Below are 20,965 nucleotides of genomic sequence, written 5' to 3' on the forward strand. Positions count from 1 at the left end.
CATCCAGAAACCATAATTCCTTTTGTGTCAACGTCAGGGACGCTATACCCACACATTTTTCTGTTTCTTCACATATCGACTTCACCTCGATGATAAACCTTGCCCATTGATTACGATCCCGGGCTATAACAGCGCCGCTATGAAATTTTGGAATGCAGGTGCACTTTTTGCAGTGTGCGTCTAGATGCCCGTTGTCTGCATTTTTGACATTATTGGAGTGTTCCCTTAGGCGATCATTAAGGCAGTGACCAGTTTGCCCGATATATGCCCTTCCACAGGGGAGTGGAATTCTTTAAACCACGTCCGTTTGACATTCAACGAGTTTGCTCTACTTGCTCCAAAAAACACTGCGGTACAAGGTGAGGGCAAGATGTTTAAGTACATTTTTAAAACACATCTTCATATTGCGTCTTTTGACAAGCTTAGAATGAGCCGATCCATAATGTGGTATAGGCTTGCATGATGTTCAGTGGTAACCCCAGCATGTTTGGTAAGAAATAAATCTTTAGAAAACCGAATGGATGGATTCGATGGAAGTTCAGGAGTCACTGTCAATGTTTCTAAAACTTGCTTAAGAGTGGTCAAAAAGCTATCATCAAATTGTGTGCCAGCGGAGCTTTTTTCAAAAATTACAAAAAAGTCATCCACGAACCTAAACACCTTAGAAACATTAAAGTCTGCAAACTTATCGCTAAGACGTGTGTCAACCACGCCTTAGTGCAGTGCGCATGTCAAGTGTCACGTGTGTAAGCGTATATAAGGGACGACCATATTTTCGAATAACGAAGTTGAAAGTTGCGCTTTGTAGGTCTCGTCTTCTTCACCTATGGTCCTAATCTTTTTAGCGCATTCACACCATCTTCATTTCAAAATTATTCGTTGCAAAAACATTGAATTTGTCAGAAAAAGCAACGCGGTGCAGTTGTCGAAAAAATACTAAAGTTTGAAACCACCTTGTTTAGTAATATATGAGCGCATCATTAAGTACTCCTCATTAAACTTTCTTGTAACTCTATGGGAAATGTTTTCTTGCTGCCTCAAGCGGCCGCGTCACGGCGCTTGCGCTGATCGAAGCGCAGCCTAGCTGGGCAGCTGGCCCAGGAGCTTGCGTGTTGGCAGTCGCCATTCGAGCTCCGTTTGCGCCTTGCGGTGAGGGAAGCCGCCGCAGTCGTCAAAATGGTTTAATTAGCGCAGTACTGTGCACTAAACAACAAGCGTAATGTTCGCAACGTGCTGTTTGACAGGCTGCTTCTAGCTACAGTGGCCACGGCGAGGTCTAGTTGTTAAGTTTTCCATCGGATGCCAAATAGCAAGGAAAAAGGGAAGGGTGTTATACCTCGTAGAAAAGTTGGTGCTTCTCGTTCAACTCGCCGCTCGCCCGGGTGGGCGAAAAGCTCTTTGACGCCAGTGACATCCTTCCTTTTCATGTTCCCGTCATAATGGGGGAAGTTTCATCGCTGCAGCGTGGTCACCGAAAACTCGCTGCTGAATCTGTTCCCAGAATATTTTGAAGTATCTCCGGTCCACCTGGCCGAATCGAAAAGTAAATTCTCATTGTCTGTCTCCAGTAGAATGACAAGTTTGGCGAGTTAGTATAACTGCATTTTGGAACCACGGCGCAAAAAGATGCCGATACTTGTGTGGTAGCTAAATACAGGTATCATAACACGACAGTGATAATCGAAGCAGCTCACATTGCACGCGAAAGTACCGACTGCATTATCCAAGCACACATATCACTCTCGCACAGAGAACTGGCATACCTCGACAGCTCGATGTGGGAGGGGACTAGGTGGTCACACGTGTGCTTCCGCCTGTACACTGTGACACATGCACTTCTGCGTATGCGCTTGTAAGGAATCTTGATTCGATTTTGTGTTCACGCTCCGTCATGTGCGATATAAGCTTATTTGCCAGCCAGCGCTTTCCCCGTAGGGTTCTTTGCCTTTGTGTCAGAATTTTTTGCCCCGTGTTTAAAGATTTTATATATCAGTCGGTGTTTATAGACAGTGTCTGCAACGTTTTATAAATATACAATTAAATGGTTTGTGGACGTTAATTTGTAAACTAAGAAATGTTTTTCAACTGCTCAGACGATAATCCTATTGTTCTTTAACATACTTAGTAGCTGATGTTTATGAAATGACATTACCGTGGGAAATTAGGCTAACAAAGGGCAGATCGGCTATGTTAAACAAAAACTAAACTGCAGTGATTAGGAATGTAGGAAAAACAACATAAGCACAAGTATTAAGGAAAAAAGAAGTAATAAAAAATACTGGAGGTATAGAGCGTCACGTAACTCAGGCGTAGCCTGGTATAAAATAAACAGCGCCCTGTGTCATCAGGTAACTTAGGGCAATAGTGCTGGACAGGTATGCGTCGTAGTTGCCCATCTGTGTTGCCCCTAGCTGTGGAAATTATTAAGCGGTGTTTGACACGAACATCAACAGGACCTATAGCGCGTGATTGTCTTACTATATTATTCCGGGGAAGAATACTTGCAGGGAATATATATAAAGGGATAAATGCGTAGCTCTATCCGACAGGGCAGAGCGATGCCATTGATCGATGCCAGCATCACATCATCTTCATCTTCTCCTCACAACGTCTTTCCTTAGCGGCACAAAGCCACAAACACCAGGTAACATTAACTCCCGGCGTCGGAAACACCGTTTGAGTGAATTTTATTGTGATGAAATAGTGTTTCAATTATAAGGCTTCAGTCTGGAAACGTGTACGATGTATCAGAGGAAGACTTCGGAGTCAATCCTGAGATATCGTGTTTTAGTTCAGCCACTTCGCGCAGGACCCCGCAAGTCCCGACATAGCGCGGCAGCAGTTTCTGCCACAGGCCGACGTGGCACGAAAGCAGCCACATCGGACAAGGGACCCATGAGTGAAGCTAACATCCGGATGGCGACGGTCTTAAAGGACCTTTCGGGTCGTCTAAGACGCCTCAAGTCAACCACGGGCAATGTGACGCGTCATGGCCGCGCGAACAATGGCATTGTAAGCGCAGAAAGTAGTCGAGTTGGAATCGGGATGGAGCAGAGAGTGTGTAGGAGCAGGCCGCATCCATAGCTTAGATAAAAAGGGAGAATAGACAGTAACATCTTGGTGTGACGAATTGTAGGCAAACGTAACAAACGCCAAAGTGCAGTCCCAGTCGCTGTGGTCATCAATGACGTACGTGGAGGGCATGTCTGTGAGAGTGCTGTTAAGGCGCTCAGTAAGTCCGTTTGTCTGGGGATGGTAAGCCGTGGTTAATTTGTGAGACGTAGAGCAAGAGCGGAGAATGACATCGACAGCTTGTGAAAGGAATCAACCGCCTCAATTAACGAGTAGCTGAGGAGGAGTGCCATCGTGCAGGACCACTTCGTGAAGAAGGAAATCGGCGACATCAGTTGCACAGCTAGTTGAAATGGCTCGTTCAATTGCATAACGCCTGGCACAGTCCCTCGCGACGGCCGCCCACTTGTTACCCGAGGACGACATCCGAAAAGAGGCCAAGGAGGTCCAAGCCAATGCGGAAAAAAGGTTCACTTGGGATGTCTATCGGCTGAAGGTGCCCAGCGGGAAGCAAGGGAGACTTCTTGCGGCGTTGACAGAGCTCGCCATCCGCGACATAAGGCATGGCACGGCTCCTCACTGAAAGGCCTGGTGGACCTTTGAGTGTGCAGAGCCAACATTATGCATGATCTGTGACGACAGAAAAAGGTCGGCCGAACAGGTAAGGGCGGAGCTTAGCAATTGGTTCAAACGAGAGCAAGGCACTCGCGTTCAGTAATCGCAGCTAAGCTGTTTATGGCTAGGATCCGGGATTTTGTGGCGTCTGCGCGGAAATACTCTCCCCTAGATCTCTCCCCTAAAAAAATTTGCCGCAGTTACACATGAAAGGCGAAGCATCAATTGCGATAGCAAATTTGTAGAGAGCTATACGGAGTAATGATATTAGCTTTATCAGCTGTATAAACTTGGACATGCAGCAGCACCGGCCACACGCAGATCTGATGTCGACGCCGTCGGCGTTTTGCCCGCGTTCGCACAAAATGCGTGCAGCTTTGGTGACTGTTGCCGGAGCCTCTGATATAAATAGGCACTTGGTGCCGCAGCTAAACGTCGCCTCCCTTCCCCCCCTCCCCCCCCCCCCCGCACGTCCTTTCAGGCGTCGGAAGAAGGCACGTTTGCTCTACATATAGGTGATTGTAAAGGAGGAAAGAGACGCCTACTTATGCAGCTCTTAAGGGAGCACGGCGCAGAACGCGCATTTGTTCTCCGCCGTGCGTTCACTCCCCGTGAAAGCGCGCGTCCCTCGCTCCCTTTCACTCGCACATACAGCGTTCAGCGGCGCGCGGCGACGATTTCATCTCCATTGACGTCATACGGAACCTCACGGCGACGGCAGAAACCTGCTTTTGAGTGTCCATATAATTGCTATCGCAATAAAAAGTGAGAGTGAAAGTGCCAACAATAAGAACAAACTCAAATCGCCGCTCGCGTTGGAGCTGGGCTTCACGTCCACTTGTGTCTAAAAGGATGTGTATCTGTGAATGTATGACGTCGTGGATGACGTAGTGTGCAACTGATAAGGCGACCAAGGTGAAAGGGTTGGCGCCCCTCGGCACAACCTTGCGAACGCGCTCGCGCCACAGATCACGCGTTCGTCGTCGTCGTGTTCTTCCACAGCTAGCTCCGCTGCTGCTCGTAATTCCAGCGTAATGTTTCTCTTTCTTGTGTCGTCGCAATGGAGACGCCAAATTTACGGTGGTATGAGCTATTCATTCTCTTACGTAACAGAGAGATTTAATAACAGAGGTGATACACGCATGTGTGTGCGTACCTATCGTCACGATGGCCACCGATCAGGACAATAATTATGTTCATACCCGGCCAGAGGAAAGGAGGAAAGAACGATCCCTGGTGGTCTAAATCAATCCGGAGTCCCCCACTACGACGTGCCTCAGAATCAAATCGTGGTTTTGGCACGTACAACCCTAGAATTCATTCAAGAAAGAACGAAGGTGGCCAACAGGGGCAGAAGAAAGAAAGCTTGTTTGCTGGTTTGTGTTAACCGCTAGCTCAGGTTGTATCTCCGCGCTGGTAAAACCACTGGAGATTGGTGTAGAGCTTTCGGTCCCTGCTGTGCCAAAGGGCGGTGCAGGTTCATTGTTCTGTGAGTCAAGTTTTTTAAAAAAATATAGATTCGTTTTTGTGAGGCGGGGGGGGGGGGGGGGGATGGCAGCAACAAGAACCTTCGGAGTTCTGTCGCCCCCTGCAAGAATGTATATTTGTGAATAAAACCAGCACGCACAATGGAGTCATTGCGAGTCCGTTTGCAACGTGTAGCCTGATATCATAAGGAATATTAGAGGGCCGGGGCCACTGAACATAGCGGTACCATCGGGAGCGACGGCCAAGGAACCGCCTGAACTCGTCATCAATATTCAATCTTGTACTAACAGCCCGGCACTCTTGTTGCGTGATAGCTCCGTAGTTAGCGTGCTCGACTCCCAAATGCACACTGCTGCATTGGAATGGGGTCAAATTCCAGTGGAAGTGGTTGGGAAGAGAAATTTTCTTTTTCAACACGCTGGGCAATCGCGAAGCTGGGGATGACGACGCGGCCTGACAACGACTAAATTGTCGTTGTGTGTCATCGATGCCGACAAGGGTCATTATCAGCGTAACTGAATGCCCGGAACAACTAGGCTTGAACCCTATTTAAAGCACTGCGGTCGCAGTAAACACACTTAGCAACTATTGAGGCTCAAGTAACAAACACGACACCAGCCCAAAATCGGGAAGTTTATTAGCCATGAATGTGCCAAATTCGCCTATTCGCGAACAGTTGGGGTGGCGAAATTTGAGGTATTGCACTACAAGTCCCGTTTTTCCGGACTTTCCCGTCTATTATTAAACTCGCATTTGACAGACACCCTTGTCTTCTCTCTCATGGCACTGGGAGCAGACCACGTGCCTTTAAACTCAGCAAAACTTGAAGTGGGCTGCCCTTACCGAGTTCACAGAAGCGGTGGTTCAAGAGCAAGAACAACCTCCGCTCCCCCCCCCCCCCCCCTCACCGCCACCACCTAAGTACATTAACCTGAAAGTGGGCCGGAAAGCTAAAATAAAACGCTCCTTAGAGACAACTGATTCCAGATAACGATGGAATGCTGTCTTCGAAAACCACTTTTTTATGTCATCGAAGAAATTTAATTTGAGGACTGTCAAATGCAAGACATCTACAATAGTAAAAACCTAATAAACACATAGCACTGAAGTATGTTTAGGGTGTTGGTGCTGCCCACCGGCAGCGCCAACACTCCTATCTTGCTCGATTCGTACCACAGCGTTCTAAGCAAGGCCATGAAAGTTTGGTTATTAAACAGGCGTGTGCAGTCCCGATGCCTGGCCACGGTGTCAACGAGGCTATCCTTCGGTGGCTTAGGCAAGTGACGTGTCGATGCGAGGGTGAGCATACACTGCCCAATGCCACAGCCATCGATCGGGCCGCACTCACATACGATGCCACTTTGCTCACTCGTTGACGATGACAAAGTTGCTGCATTCAAGTCAGATTCAATGCGGGTGACGATGTTACTCCCGCCATCCGCACGTAGCCTTCTCGCAAGACGCACACTGTGCGTTTTGTGAGAAGCTGTAGCGGCCGCTGGCATTCTGCTGAACGGCGATCTGTTCTCCAAGCGGCAACGTCCACGCTGGCGAAGGCGAATGGCTGCTGGCGCCAGTGTTTCATCTCTCAAGGCACGAGTAGAATGGCTTGGATCTAGACTGCTTCTCAGGTGCAGTTGCAGCGAGGGTCGACAAAGTTGACACCTTCAACGGCGCCGGATGTCACGCGCTGGCAGAAGAATAGGGTCTGCGGCAGCAACGTTTCCCGACATGTAGACGACGCAGTCGAATAAACGCCTTTCGCTTCGTTTCGTTTGCTTGTATGATGGCGCATACGGCCACTGTGGGGGATTAACATGGATGACGATGATGATGATGATGATGATGATGATGGCCTCACACTTTGGCTCGTGGACTTTGGCTCACAATTTGACACTGGGGTGTTGGCCAAGAATTCGCTACCTGAACTTTTAAGTAATGTTTTCAAGATTTACATGTGCAATTAAAAAAATAAAATATGGAAAAAGAAGAGAAAAAATTAAAATAAAAGTAAACATTAAAAAATTGATTCGTTTGGTTGATTGCACGAAAGCGCAAAGGGTCGAAGACATGTCTGTGGCTGAAGCCCAGAACTGACGCACCGAACGCTAGTATTATTTCTGTTGTTAAGATTAGTCATACTTTAGCAAGTGGAATTTCAAGAATCCTTTTTTTATTACTGTATAGTGGTGACAAAGCAAAAAAAAAAAAAAAGTCGCAGTTTTGCCCGAAAGGCGAAGCATAGCAAATTAGTAGACAGCTATACGAAGTAAGGATAGTAGTTTTATCAGCCGTATAAAGTTGTAAATATTGGCTTACTAAGTAAATGAACAAGCACCGTGTCACGCGCGCACAGGTAAACATGAGCACATCTCGTTCGATGACCGCGGAAATTGTTTAAAAAGACGGAAAGCGCGCCATCAGCAGCGGGCAAATTGACCTTGGCGCTGTCTCGTGTCTCGCTTCAACGCAGACTAAACGTCGAAAGCACAGCGTATACGAAGCTACCGGCACTCGGCGCATGCACTTTTGCACTTTGTACCATCGCATATCGCTTTGAAGATGAGGTCCCCGCGGCGCACACTTCGGCTACAGTGTACTAGAATACTTCGGCCACATAGGAGATCGCTTTCAAGATACGGTGCCCGCGCGGAAGCTCCGTCAGTAGCAGTCGCAAGAGCAGAACGCACCCCCCCACCTACCGTCTGCGTCGCCGCCTCCCCGTGCCCCGCGAGGGAGCGAAGAGTCTGCGCTCCCAGCCACCTTCCTCTCTCGCGTGCGCGAGATTATGCGGCGGTTGCCGGCTCACCCTCGCACGCTTTCACTCGCACACACAGCTCTCGGCGCGCGGCGACGGTTTTATCGCCGTTGGACTTTATACAGAACCTCACGACGACGGCGACGGTGAAAATGCGCTTGGAGTGTCCATATAACTGCTATCGCAATAAAACAGTGATCTATGGATTCTATTTCCTGGCAGAATTGACAGAGTGGTGATATCGCTAAACCAGTCCTGTGGAAATATAGATTTAAGGGAAGACATGGCAGCGCAATCTGGTGATACCCAATCCGATTGTCTTGACTGACACCACTGGATTTTACACGAAAATTTGAGATGCTCAAATTCTTTCCATGTTGTTATTGATTCAATGGTATCTCTTCGTTCTCGTCGCCTTCAAATTTTTCACTGCAGAAGCAAGAACGAAGAGAACGGCTGCGTCTGTGCCATTGGCCCGGGAGTGGCTAAAATGCATGCGCTTGCATGCCAAAGCTGTGGCAGAGTTTATGCAATCGATCAATTGGTGATGGGCCAAAAATTGGTTGCTAGAGCATTCTGCTGCCCTCACAGCATCAGTTGTACGTTTTTATTGCGTCAGAAGGATTCATTTTTTGCTTAAAGGTGTCAATCAGCAGGGCAGTGAGAATATACTAAAAACACTGAAATATTGGGTGTTGTATAGAAAAAATTTGGTGTAGTTGATTTCCTCACCTAAAGACCCTGAAACAATTTTGACGATTTTGTAGAAACGTACTGAGTAGGTCCTTCTGATCATTAATTGACGCATCTAAGCGCTCCACGTAAAGCGTGTAATTTATTATACGGTTTTAAAAAGGTACATCGCTACCGATCGCAGTACGCCAATCGGCTGAGTTTTCTGACCAAGTGACGCGATTTGACCATAACTCATCAATTGGGCCAGCTATCTGATTGGCTATCCAGTGCGCGTCATCGATACTTGTTCGAACATTATGGTGAACAAGTGTTGTTCGTAATAGTTTACATGTTAGTTAATTTTTTTCTATAAAAAGAAAGTAACAGAAAGAGAATGCCCAAGGACATGTATCTCTACACTAAAAGCCCTTCCGGCCCACAGCAAGTGTCGTCTGCTTGTGTTAAAACGTGCTCCGTGTAGGCGAGAGCTGCGCTGTCAGTGTTGGTCTTGTTCTTTCTTATCGCGAGCACCATGGTTCGCCCTTGTTGCGTTGTGGGCTGCAAACGTAGCGATCGGCGACATGTCAAGCTGCGACATTGTGCCTCGCTGCAGGCAGCAGATGAGCGGAGTGGCTGCAGCGCATCGGACTGTCGGTATCCAAACGGCACCAGCATCTAAGCGTTTGCGGCAGTCACTGCACGTCGTAGGATTGACACAATAGAGTTTAGCGTGTCCGGTATACAGGTAAACGCAAGCGCAAGTGTACTGGCCCTTTTACCACGTTTTACGTCATGAACGGAGGCGCAAACGTGAACTGCTTGCATGGTGCCAGCAACCTGGCGGCACAAAGCTCAACCAAACACACAGCTAATAAAGCAGTAACCAAGTTTTTTCTACTTTGCTGCTGGCTAAAATTTTCGGCCGGAGCGTAATCTTGAACACGTTATCTTTTTATATGTTTAAAATGTTTTGCACTTGGTTACAGGAATATTAGCTCTGTATTTGGCTGTTTAAGCTCTGCGCCACCAGATGGCTGGACCATGCATGCCGATCCTGTACGTCTACGAAGCTCCTTCATCACAACTGTATGGATGGGCTTTAATTTACGCCTCTGCCTATCCGTCAAAACACCCAGCTCGCCTGTGGTTACCGGATACCGGACACGCTCGGCGCTGCGACAGAATGCTCACAACGCACGCTGCTTAATCGCTCTCGCTGGGGATCGACGGCCGGGCGCAAGCGTAGATGTTGGAGAGCCTTCGCGCGCTGGCTCCAAGACAACCGGAAGTAGACGACAACACGTCACAACATGAAGTAGAGCCAGCGAAGGTGGAGCTAAGCCCGATCACTCGGCGAACGAGTTGAGGAGGAAATGCATGGCTAGGGAGGAGCGAAACTTGTAATCGTCCGTAGCTCTCTTAGTATGAGACGCTTCAATTAAATTGTGACGCGAATGTCTTACTGCAGGTGCACCCTACGCGTCTACAAAATTTATCCGAACCGTTTCAGGGACCCTTTAGATAAACAATGTCATGACCAGATCTGTTGCTGCCTGTAATAATAGGAAATTGCTTATTTGAGCGTCGAAACGACATGCTACAGGTATGCAAGCAGTGGCAAAAAGTGGTTTGTAGGTCGAGAAGTAATCAGGTAATGACTGCAGTTTACAGGTCCTACGGCACGCATAGGGTGATCGACTGCTGACATCGAGAACGACGGTCGCTTTTTGAAGGAGTCGAAATGCAAGGCGCCCGTGTGCCGTACGATGTCAGTGCGCGTTAAAGAATCCGAAGTGGTCCAAATTATTCCCAAACCCCAGCCCCTATGATCCGGAGCTTCTTCACGAAATGTGCACGAAAAAAAAAAACGCGTTTGAATCTATTCATGCAATGCGAACTGGGCCCTTAAAATTTCACTGGAGTAATGATGTGGGCTGATACAACGTTGATTTCATGATAAAGACGTATTCCTTGGCGCTCGCCGAAAGCGCGCGGTAACCGAGGCTAGCGATGCGCCCATTTCGGCTGCGTGCCTTAGCGAGGGTCAACAGCGCCACCCCGCGGCATCGGCGCGTTTGGGGGTCACGTTTGCACCTCCCCATTCCAGCCTCCCCATTTGAGCCATCCTACGTAAACTAACTATGATGCGACGGCTGCGAGGGAGAGAACGACGTCACTGGTGGTATGCCAGCATCCGCCGTTGTCGCTGTGTTCGAAGTATCGAGTTTGCTCGGTGGCGTGGGTAGCAATATTCACTCGCCATTGCGCTTGCTATTCGTCGAAATTAAATTGCTTCAAAATTAAATCTGCCCGTCACGTGAGACAATGAATGGCTCATACGCCCTTAAGCAATATGACTCCTGTACCCGTAAAGGTGGCCTGCCCATTACGACCACAGAACAGAAGTGAAATTCTACGCTGGAATGATGAGCGGCAACGCAGCCAGCTGTGGAAGCAGACGACGACGACGACGAATGCGGGTGTGTGCCGAGCATGAGCACGAGGGCAACCCGAGGGGCGCCAACGAGCCAACTGCGGAAGAAAACGACGACGCTCGAGCCAATACTGATGATGATCGTTTTTTAGTACACGGACGCCACCGAAATGTGCCTTAATTATAACACGCTTCGCTTGAAAAGGCATCGCTATAAAATAGCAGCCAAGACAGTTGGTCACTACACAAAGTTCGAAATGGAAGAGGGGAAACCGAAGAACGACACTGAGGCCAGGCCCTCGCGCTCTGGTGCGAGAGGTCGACGTGGCATAGGCGAAGCTTGCTCGCGCTTTCGAATGCGCTGTTGATCGAGGCGGACGCCCTTCGGACTGCCACAGCGATAAACGAGATGTCCTACGTTTGCGGCAACTTAGCCATCAAAGACGTTCTCCCAGACAACCCGGAGATTGCGCTCAAGCTGCGCAACAAGGCCGACAAACGCACCTGGGACAGTTTCGTAGGACATCGGAGGAGACTGTTCCTGAGGGCCGAGAGCGACCTGCTCGTGGAGATGGGCGTCAAGGACACCGCGTCTCAGTGCACAACCGTGCAAGCGCCGTGCACCGTGCAAGGAGCCCGGTGCAGGGCGGAGCTCGTATCGAGGGGCACCAGACGCCTGCTGATATACAGGTAAACATCAGTTTGGTGTTTTGTGTATCATACCTTACGACCGCTGCGAACATCCTTAGTGGATAGGTAGATTTTTTTTCTATATACACCATGTTTCTAAACAGCGGTAGGCATCTTCATTATATTTTTGGCCCTAGAGCGACGTCGCGTCGGCTCCGCCCACGTTCGCCGACACCGCTTGCACGCGCTAGTTACTGTAGGCGTATATGCTACCAATGGTAGCAGTAATTCTAGCACGTGCGGATTGCGCATTTTTTTAATGGGGTGGGGGGGGTGCTAAAACCACAATCTCATTAGGAAGCACACGGTAGTGGGGGGGGGCACCGGATTAATTTTGACTACGTGAGATTCTTTAATGTGCACCCAGTGCACGTTCTTGCATTTCGCCCACATCGGGATACGGCTGAATCAAAGCTTAAAGTTGGGCCGAACGAGACGCTAGTGACGCTTGGCCTAGCTCGCTGACCGCCGCAGTGACCGCCGACAGCGCTTGCGACCTGGCCTGCAGCTCATCATAGTGCGTTTACTTTTGACAACACGATTTACGTGGGCTTACATGAATTCGTTTTGTCGGTGTCGATGGTGCGAATAGCAAACGAAACGTAGTACTTGCAAGCCAGCCGAGCTGCCTCGCTGTGACGGCTGGTGCTTGGTTTCTGTCTGCGAGACGATGTCTGCGAGACGATCGCGCCAGTGGTTTAGTACTAGGCGGTGCTTTACGAAACACGAGAAAATTCGAGATGCACTGAGAAAATCATATTTACAACGTGTTTTGTCTCGTAAAAAATAGTTTTGATTTTTCTATTAGGAACTTTTTCATGTCAAAAACAAGCTGTAGCCCATTTCTACGTCACCCTGAGCGGCGATATAGAAGCGATCGCCTCGGTGATTGCACCGGCGAGGTTCCAGCCCTACGGCGACGCTGCCTGTGTAGGCCCGCGCAATCTCAGCTTATGGACGCGGCCGTCTGATCGCTCCAACTCTGTAATAACACTGTACATTTTATTTCACGCTCGAAATTTAATTGACACGTTTAGGCGCGTTTATGACATCCACACTGCAATTAACGCAGCTGTGACCATGCTGCTTGCCTATGTGAATGTGTGATAGGATATCTACACTGCAGGTGGCTCAATTCTTGGCGATAAAAATAAATTTGAATGTGACGTGCTTTGTGGGGAATCTGCTCGCTCGACCTACATTCAAGGCTAATCCTAATCTAGCTTTCCCACCGTCCGGCAAGAAATTGTAATTACACGCTAATAACGATCCTCAGATCATGTATAAGTTGGCTAATTAATGCACGCCACTCACAATTAAAGAGAAGCTTAACGGTTACCAAATGTTTTGCGCATAATGAATGATCTGGTATCAGAATCCAACTTTCGCTTTTTACCGCGGTGGCTCATTGCTTGCGACGGTTTTCATCAACAGGAAACCTGTGACAACTTTAGCCTCTTGCGTATTTCGACGCAACTCAGCTCGTCGATGTACTGCGTTTCCTTCGTTGAAAAATTACAGAAAAAAGACCTCACACATGGAACCGCACAACCACCCGCGAAACCCAGCAGCTGCTGTGGTAGGCGCGACACGGGTGGCCGCTCGGCGTTGGAGTGCCTACCATGCGAAACTAAATTCCGGCGACAGCGCCATCACATTTTCTTGACGTGGCGCCGTGGTGTAGGTGTACGAGTACAGCACTGAGAAAATCAGATTTACAACGCGTTTTGTCTCGTAAAAAATAGTTTTGATTTTCATTAACGTTTTTAGGGTGCTACAATAAAGGAATCGCGGTAAATATCTATAGCATTTAATAGCCATATAGCGCATTATTCAGTTGGATATTCGTAGTGACATGATTGATGGCCAAATTTTTACATGTTGTAATGCTTTAAAGTAATCGCAGGATTTTGCAAGGTTGGTATAAATTTAATGTTATCGCAGTACGCTGATAAATCGCTCAGTGATATTTTAAAAATAAGGAAATGCGTCGGCAACCATGCATCACACAGTTGCGTTCAGCGTTGCGTTCATATTCCAGCTAAGCGCCATGGTGACATGCTGAAGTAATTATTAAGCGAATTCCTGATATGGTCCTTATAAACTAGTCTCACGCAAGATTACCTGCCACAACCAAGTGCGGTTATCAAGCTTCTCAAACTCTGCGTTCCTCATTATAATATGCGGATGACATGCGCGCTACGTCCACGCACGTGTCTGCTTAGCCCCAGCTACTGCCTTTTCGCCTTAACATTAACGTGCGCCTTCTCGTCGACGCTTTGGCGCTGGTGTAGAGTCATCTGCCTAGCCAACTTCACGACGATGCGTAGCTGCTCCATCTACAGAACTAAACATTTTATCACCCTTAAAGGTGTACATCAATTTTTCGCAAGACGAACAACCGTACGGTGTTAATACAATCCCCCTTATTTGATAAACACCCTGAAGGTAGGGTGTTTGGCTGAAGTAGATGCGATGTAATAGAAAAATGGAACCCTCAGCGGTTATACTTCCACTGTTAACGAGGTGTCTATTAGCATTACTACGCAAACGGCATCAAATGACAAACAATTCAACCTTTGTTAGGCTAAGCGAGGAATGCATGGAGGTGGATGCGCATGCCGGAACTTAACGGGGAAACAAAGCCTAACCACTGCCGCACCCAGTAGCCACATTTTTGGCTCTTCAAATATTGGTATCGATTTGTATAAATTGTCCGGAAACTCCGACTGCTTGATTTCATGTGAAACTTAACGTTCCTATTGCTGCAAGGGCTGTTTTCAACGCTAGCGAACATGCGAACGCGTTTCTTACAGGGTGTTAATTCTTTCCTTAGGGTAAATTTTTATTTTGGTTTGTTTTTTTCGCATACAGTCTTACTATAGGGTGTTTTCAGTAGAATGGGTGCTCCATAAGCACAATAAAGGATGTAATGTTAGAAAGCACCCTCTTAACATAATTAAGGGTGTTAAATTCTGAAAAACTAAAATCCGCCATTTCGAAACACAAAGGCTTAGCCGGCCCAGGAAATCCTATCAGCTCTGCTAGATCGAGCAGATGAGCCGTTGTATAAACGTGCGTTTGCACGACGTTACGTTGGCCGATCACAAACTTCAAATTTCTATTAATATTGCACACTTTATCGACTGAACCAACCTTAGAAAGGTCACGTTTGTCAACTGCTGAACAGGTGCTACTGAACTCTTCGTTTGAGGAACTTTGAGGCGACTTTGTTTAACCTGTGTGAAATTCGATGGAAGTAAGGAGTTAGTCATATTCATCCGTACATTGTCTTTCCTGGATTTTTTAAACTGGCTGCCTTTTAGCGTTTTGACCAGTTTGTTACAGGCTAACAAGGTGACGGCGTTTGTGTAACCAGCCTCCGTTCGCCTGCTAACTTGATTTGTGACAGCCTAATTTTCTCTAGACCGCCATGTGAAATGCCACTAGCTCTTGAGTTGGACGTTCGCAAAAACATCGTAAATATTCGAACAATTTCACATAAGCTATAAATTAACAGAACACATTTGCCTCTTTCAGATACACATACTAACCGAATCAGTTTACAGAGTAAGCAGGTCGCTTTTTGCTGCAGAATCAGGAATTCGTAAACTACGTGCTTAAGCTTTTTTTATGCACCGTATCCGAATGATTTTTTACGAATTTTGGAACCCAAATGGACATCAAAGCTCCATCAATCGGCAGAATTTAGTTGTCTGCCATAAATGACACAAATCTCATCGCTCCATCGTTGCGTTCCAAGGCAGAGCAAATCTTGAGGATTGAGCGCTTGTAGTGGCGCCGTTGTGCGAATTCGGGAACGTCTCGTAACGGTGCTAGTTCGGCGATAGAAACGTAAAGCCCGCTGAATATGCAATTATTTTTATCATGTTAACAAAAAGAAAAGCCTAGTGAAAGAGAAAAAGAATGACATGTGTGCCCACGACACTCTGACCATAAACTGAGCAGTTTCTTCATCTACGTGTAAATAGCACCAACAATTTCTCTTTATCCATTCGTGCCTAGGTAGTTTTGGGTAAGCATCGACTCCGCAGTTGATTTCAAGTCTCACAACATGGAGATCTTATCATTTTGTTGGATAGTACTGTTTTATGAAGGGTTCCAGGTTATGGTTTTGTATTATTTCCTTAATGCTTCTTCACATGCGAACGCGGGTAACAAAAAATGTTTGGATAACTTAGTATGGTCGCAAAGCAACAAGATAAAAAACAATTCTTCGTACGGGCGCAAATTTGTATATTGTATATGATGCAGATGATTTCTGCTGCGGTATGAGTGGCGTAACAATAAAAAGTAAAAAAAAAACAAATACTGATAAAAAACGTGTATTAAGACCCTTTTTTCCAACTAGGCTCCTTTTCCCATACCGCACTGAGTCACACGAACAGAAGGATATAAAAGCAGGAAATTAAGTCCTTTGGCTTTTTTTTTTTTGAAAGAATGGGAAAATTGAACACGAAACCCAAGTGCTGGAAACTTAGGTATAAGAAAGTGCCAAGAACACGAAGAAAGCACGTGGCATTCGATATAGTGATCACATTGCACTGGGAAAGTATAAAGTTAGGATAGTTTTTACAATTGCTTGTAGTTTCTTTTATCGGTTCTGTTGAATTCTTCTATGAATTAAGAAATTCGAAGAAAATAATCATAACTCATATAACGGCTTCTTGGGCACTTTATGGTAGGGGCTTAATACCAAGCTTGTAACAGAATAGAAAATAGTTATTTTTGGCACACATGAAATATTTTTTCAAAAATATAATAATATTTTTCAGTGTATTTTGTTCTCCGTCTTTTTCGCTAGGACCGCTTCTTTCGCGGAACTAAGATTACTATATTCTGCACATCGCCATTTCTTAACATATGGGCATGGTAAGAAACCGCTGCAACCCAGCAGCGAGAACTACAGAATCTATTTTTTGTAGCAGTTTCCAGAATTGATCATGACATCGTCAGTGTTTTCATTCGGAAGGCGCTATTCACTTAGAATAAACCGCGAGACGTTTAACAGGAAGAGCTGAAGCGTACCGAGAATTCTTGCTTGACGAATGTACGTTTCAAAAGCATTGTTCGTTACATGATGTATTGTCAATGCAGTTCGCAGGCGGCGATTGCACCTGGTGTGGAAGCTGGCGGGAGTACGATTCGCCAGGGCATCGAGTGTGGTGACGTGGCTCCTCCCGAGTACAGCCTTTGCCTCCAGTGCGGCCTACTGCACATTCGGCCGCGTGACATGCTGCTGCGTGCGTTCATGATTCAGAACTCGATCAGCGCTGAGGTCTACAGTGATATGGACGACGGCGTGACCAGTCCAAGCAGCTGCCTTTGGAGGCTACACGCGAGGTAAGAGTAACTTCTTTCCAGCAATAACACGGAAGGCCAGCAGCTGCCTTATTCAAAACATTTCAGTTTGTCCGACTGCGTAATTTGGCAGTAATTCATTTTAATGAAAAATTATGCAAAGATCAGTACTGCAGCACAAGACTATGTAATTTTGTTTTTCTCGCTAATTTTGTGCGCTCTTGTGTCAGACATTCCAGACCACATTTTGCTGCATTGCCTCTAAAGCAATGCATGTATTAAGGTACCGCAGTGACAACCTAGTTGCTTGAGAATGGCACCAAACTTCTTCCGGGATATGCTACAACAAAATCCGAATGTATGTGGCAAACGGAGTGGGCGACTGAACACGTAGCACGCGCTGAACCGACGAACACATTATTACAGCGCAGGCGCCGTAGCTGAAGGCTAATCCCGCAATTTGTTACAAAAATGACCGACAGATCAATATGAGTTTGCTATGAAAACAGAACAGCAATGGCGACTAGCAGACGACGCCAGGAACAATCTACACCGAGCAGAGGGACGACTACTCGGCTCGATTTCGGAGGCAATCGTGTCCCGAAACATTCCTAACATACTAGTCGAAAAACATGCAGACTCACTTTTCAAAAAAAAAAAAAAGAACAACAACTGTGGTATCAATTCATGCTGTGAAGGTGGTTGGACAGCGAAGCTGTATACGACACCCACACCGATCACACAGTGTGACGTCACTTGAATACACACACGTGGCTCTATAAGGAATGAAACCAGATACAAGTGAAATGTACTTAACCACAACCTTTATTACCTAACAATGACAATATATTCACGCTGTTCTTCTGGCGTCTTTAGTTTCCGTGGTCTACCCATGGTAGCCTGGACTGAACTGAATGAGTTTCTAGACCGTGGCGACGTCACTACGTGACTTCTATGCTATTGGGTACTTTTCCACTCTAAGTAGCTTACGCAACCGTAATCTTTACCGGGAAAAACATGAGGAAGAAGGAACGTGCTTCGCATTATTCGTACACGTCATTGTCATACATTATATGTTTTGCACTTCACACACGGCTTTTGAATGACGTCAACCCCTTTCGAAGCAGCTGCAAACCTATTCTTTACCGGAGCGCGTCGGAGGGTATTCCCATTGTTCAGACACCGCCTTATCCCATCATGCGGTTTGGTGCTTGTTTGGTGGTTTTTATTTTGAAAACGAGTGCTGAGCTTTATCGTGCAAGCCCGATTTCAAAGGAGATATGCTGTTTGTATTCAATTTTTAGCAGCCTGGTGTTTTTTGCTTACGCCAACGACACGAAAATTTTCTTGGCTGGTAGAGGTGTACAGCTTGGCTGTAAAACTCGAGCAGAGCAGGACGGCCGACAGCGGCAGCGGAGTCCCCCCATTGACGTCACACGCGAGAGGGCGCCACTCAAAGATCTCGGGACAAATAGAGACCATGTTAGTGCGCCATAGCCTCGCGAGCCCAAAGGCTTTTGTGGCTTGCATGAGCCGAGTTATTTGACCATATGGTACTCAAGGATGGTCCTACTAGAATAGTTCCACCTTTTTAAAGTTCCAATTTTCGGGGTTTTACGTGCCAAAACAATGATATGATTATGCGTGCCGTAGTGGCGGACTCCGGACACCTAAATCTATGTGCGCGAGCTTTTTTTTTCTTTTTTTGCCTCGTGAAAATTGCTATTCACTTTCATAATGTCCGCAAAGCTGTGAAAGAAAGGGCAAATTGTCGTCCACTTGACTATAGCACGGAACTGCAAAGAAAACCCATACGGGTTTTTCAGAAGGAAAGTTTCGCAACTGCAGAAAAAATTGTCATGGGTTGTGGACTAAAATAGGCACAAAACCATATCCAGGATGGTTTGCTCTACTGTCTGAGCTAACCAGGAGGCTAAGTGGTAGAAGCACATGGAAGAGTTATTCGACAGCCCGAAGCACAGGAGAACTTTGCAGCTTGGTGCAACACTTGGGTGGATAACATTTGCCCTTGCATCAAGGTATAGCTCCACCTCGCGGGCTTCCGCAGAACTGATCTGCCATGCCCTCAAAGCTCTCCAAGTTATAACTGTCTTCCATTGCAAATGTATTACAGCTCGGCGATAGCATTAGTCACAGCGTTTTATTTCATCATCTGCGGTTAGATACGAGATTGTTTGAAACTACTACACGAGTATATGTAATCACTGACGTTTTCGTGGGCTGCTGTTGTGTATTGCCAGCCCTGCGTCTTCTTTTAAAGTTACGCTCTCTAAAGCTTCAACCATTCACAGTTACTTTGGCACAACTTATTCCGCCCCAAAAAGATCTTGTCTAGTAAGAGGAAAAGATATATCTGCTGTATAGTTCTGCTAAAGACAATGAAAAATTACAGGTATTCTAAAGTATATTCAAGTAGCTGTGCAGAGCACATCTTTATGAGCTTCAGAGAAACCCTAACCCGCTTCCATATGGTGAGTTGGATCTGCTGTATATTTTTCTATATTTCCTGGATGTGCCTCAGGTAACACTTGCAGTTAGCGACATCTTGACATCTAGAAAGCAATCGGCAATCGGCGCATACCTTTGTGCGTGTGGTTTTCTGGTCGCTCAGTTTCGGTTGAAGCGATACTTAGCACGAAGGTCACTCCCCTCGCTGCTGTTGCCGCGCTTCCTGTTTGCAGCATTGTGACAGCGAGTATTCGCGGTCATCGAGTGTGTTGTGTGCATATTTGCCTGTGCTCGCTGACATCATGTTTGTTAATCTAGTTAGTAAGCGAATAGTTCCATGTTTATACGGCCCATAAAACTACTATCCTTACTTCGTATAGCTATCTTCTAGTTTGCTATCGCAATCGATGTTTCGCCTTTTCTGGCGAAACTGCGACTTTTTTTCTTCTACCGCGAAGCTTTCGTTCTGAGAAACCCTTATAAAAGTTTCCTCTCTAGCTTCGTGCTGCAGTAGGGAGGATGACAATATTTCCTTTCATCAACCTTCCCCCAACTTGCTGGCTTCCGCGTAACTGAGTTGCCATTTCCACAAAGCAGGTCTGCGAGAGCTAATTGCTGTCCATTACAAATACGTTACCGTCATCATCATCATCAGCCTATTTTTAGGTCCACTGCAGGACGAAGACCTCTCTCTCTCCGTTCTCCAATTACCCCTGTCTTGCGCCGGCTCATTCCAACTTGCGCTTGCAACTTTCCTAACTTCATCACCCCACCTAGTTTTCTGCCGTCTTCGACTGCGCTTCCCTACTCTTGGTATCCATTCTGTAACTCTAATGGTCCACCGGCTATCCATCCTACGCCTTACATGGCCTGCCCAACTCCATTTTTTCGCTTAATGTCAACTAGAATATCGGCTATTCCCGTTTGTTCTCTGATCCACACCGCTCTCTTCCTGTCTCTTAACGTTAGGCCTGTCATTTTCCGTTGCAACGCTATTTGTACGGTCCTTAACTTGTTCTTCAGCTCCCTTGTTAACCTCCAAGTTTCTGCTCGATATGTTAGCACCGGTATAATGCAATGATTGTACACTTTTCTTTTCAATGACAGTGGTAATCTCCCAGTGAGGATTTGGTAATGCCTGTCGTATACACTGCAGCACAATTTTATTCTTCTATAAATTTCTTTCTCATGATCATTGTTCCCTGTGAGTAATTGACTTAGATAAACGTACTCCTTTGCAGACTCTAGAGGAAGACTGGCGATGCTGAATTCTTGTTTGCTTGCCAGGATATTGCACATTATCTTTGTTTTTTTGCATATTAATCTTCAACCCCACTCTTACACTTTCTCGGTCAAGGTCCTGAATCATTTGTTGTAATTCGTCCCCATTGTTGCTGAATAGAACAATGTCATCTGCAAACAGAACGTTACTGCGATATTCA

At 46.6% G+C, this 20,965-nt stretch overlaps 1 protein-coding gene across 1 annotated transcript in view; it reads left to right on the forward strand.

The window, feature by feature from the left end:
* The first annotated feature begins 11,377 nt into the window (after window positions 1-11,377).
* The window catches only part of LOC125943163 (uncharacterized), a 79,974-nt gene continuing 70,386 nt past the window's right edge, over window positions 11,378-20,965 (forward strand). The window contains exon 1 of the mRNA XM_049661642.1: window positions 11,378-11,732. Coding sequence (XP_049517599.1) covers window positions 11,452-11,732 — 281 coding nt within the window. The 5' untranslated portion in view covers window positions 11,378-11,451. The remainder of the gene's footprint in view (window positions 11,733-20,965) is intronic.

Source organism: Dermacentor silvarum, chromosome 1 (genome assembly GCF_013339745.2).
Source record: "Dermacentor silvarum isolate Dsil-2018 chromosome 1, BIME_Dsil_1.4, whole genome shotgun sequence".
Taxonomy (NCBI): domain Eukaryota; kingdom Metazoa; phylum Arthropoda; class Arachnida; order Ixodida; family Ixodidae; genus Dermacentor; species Dermacentor silvarum.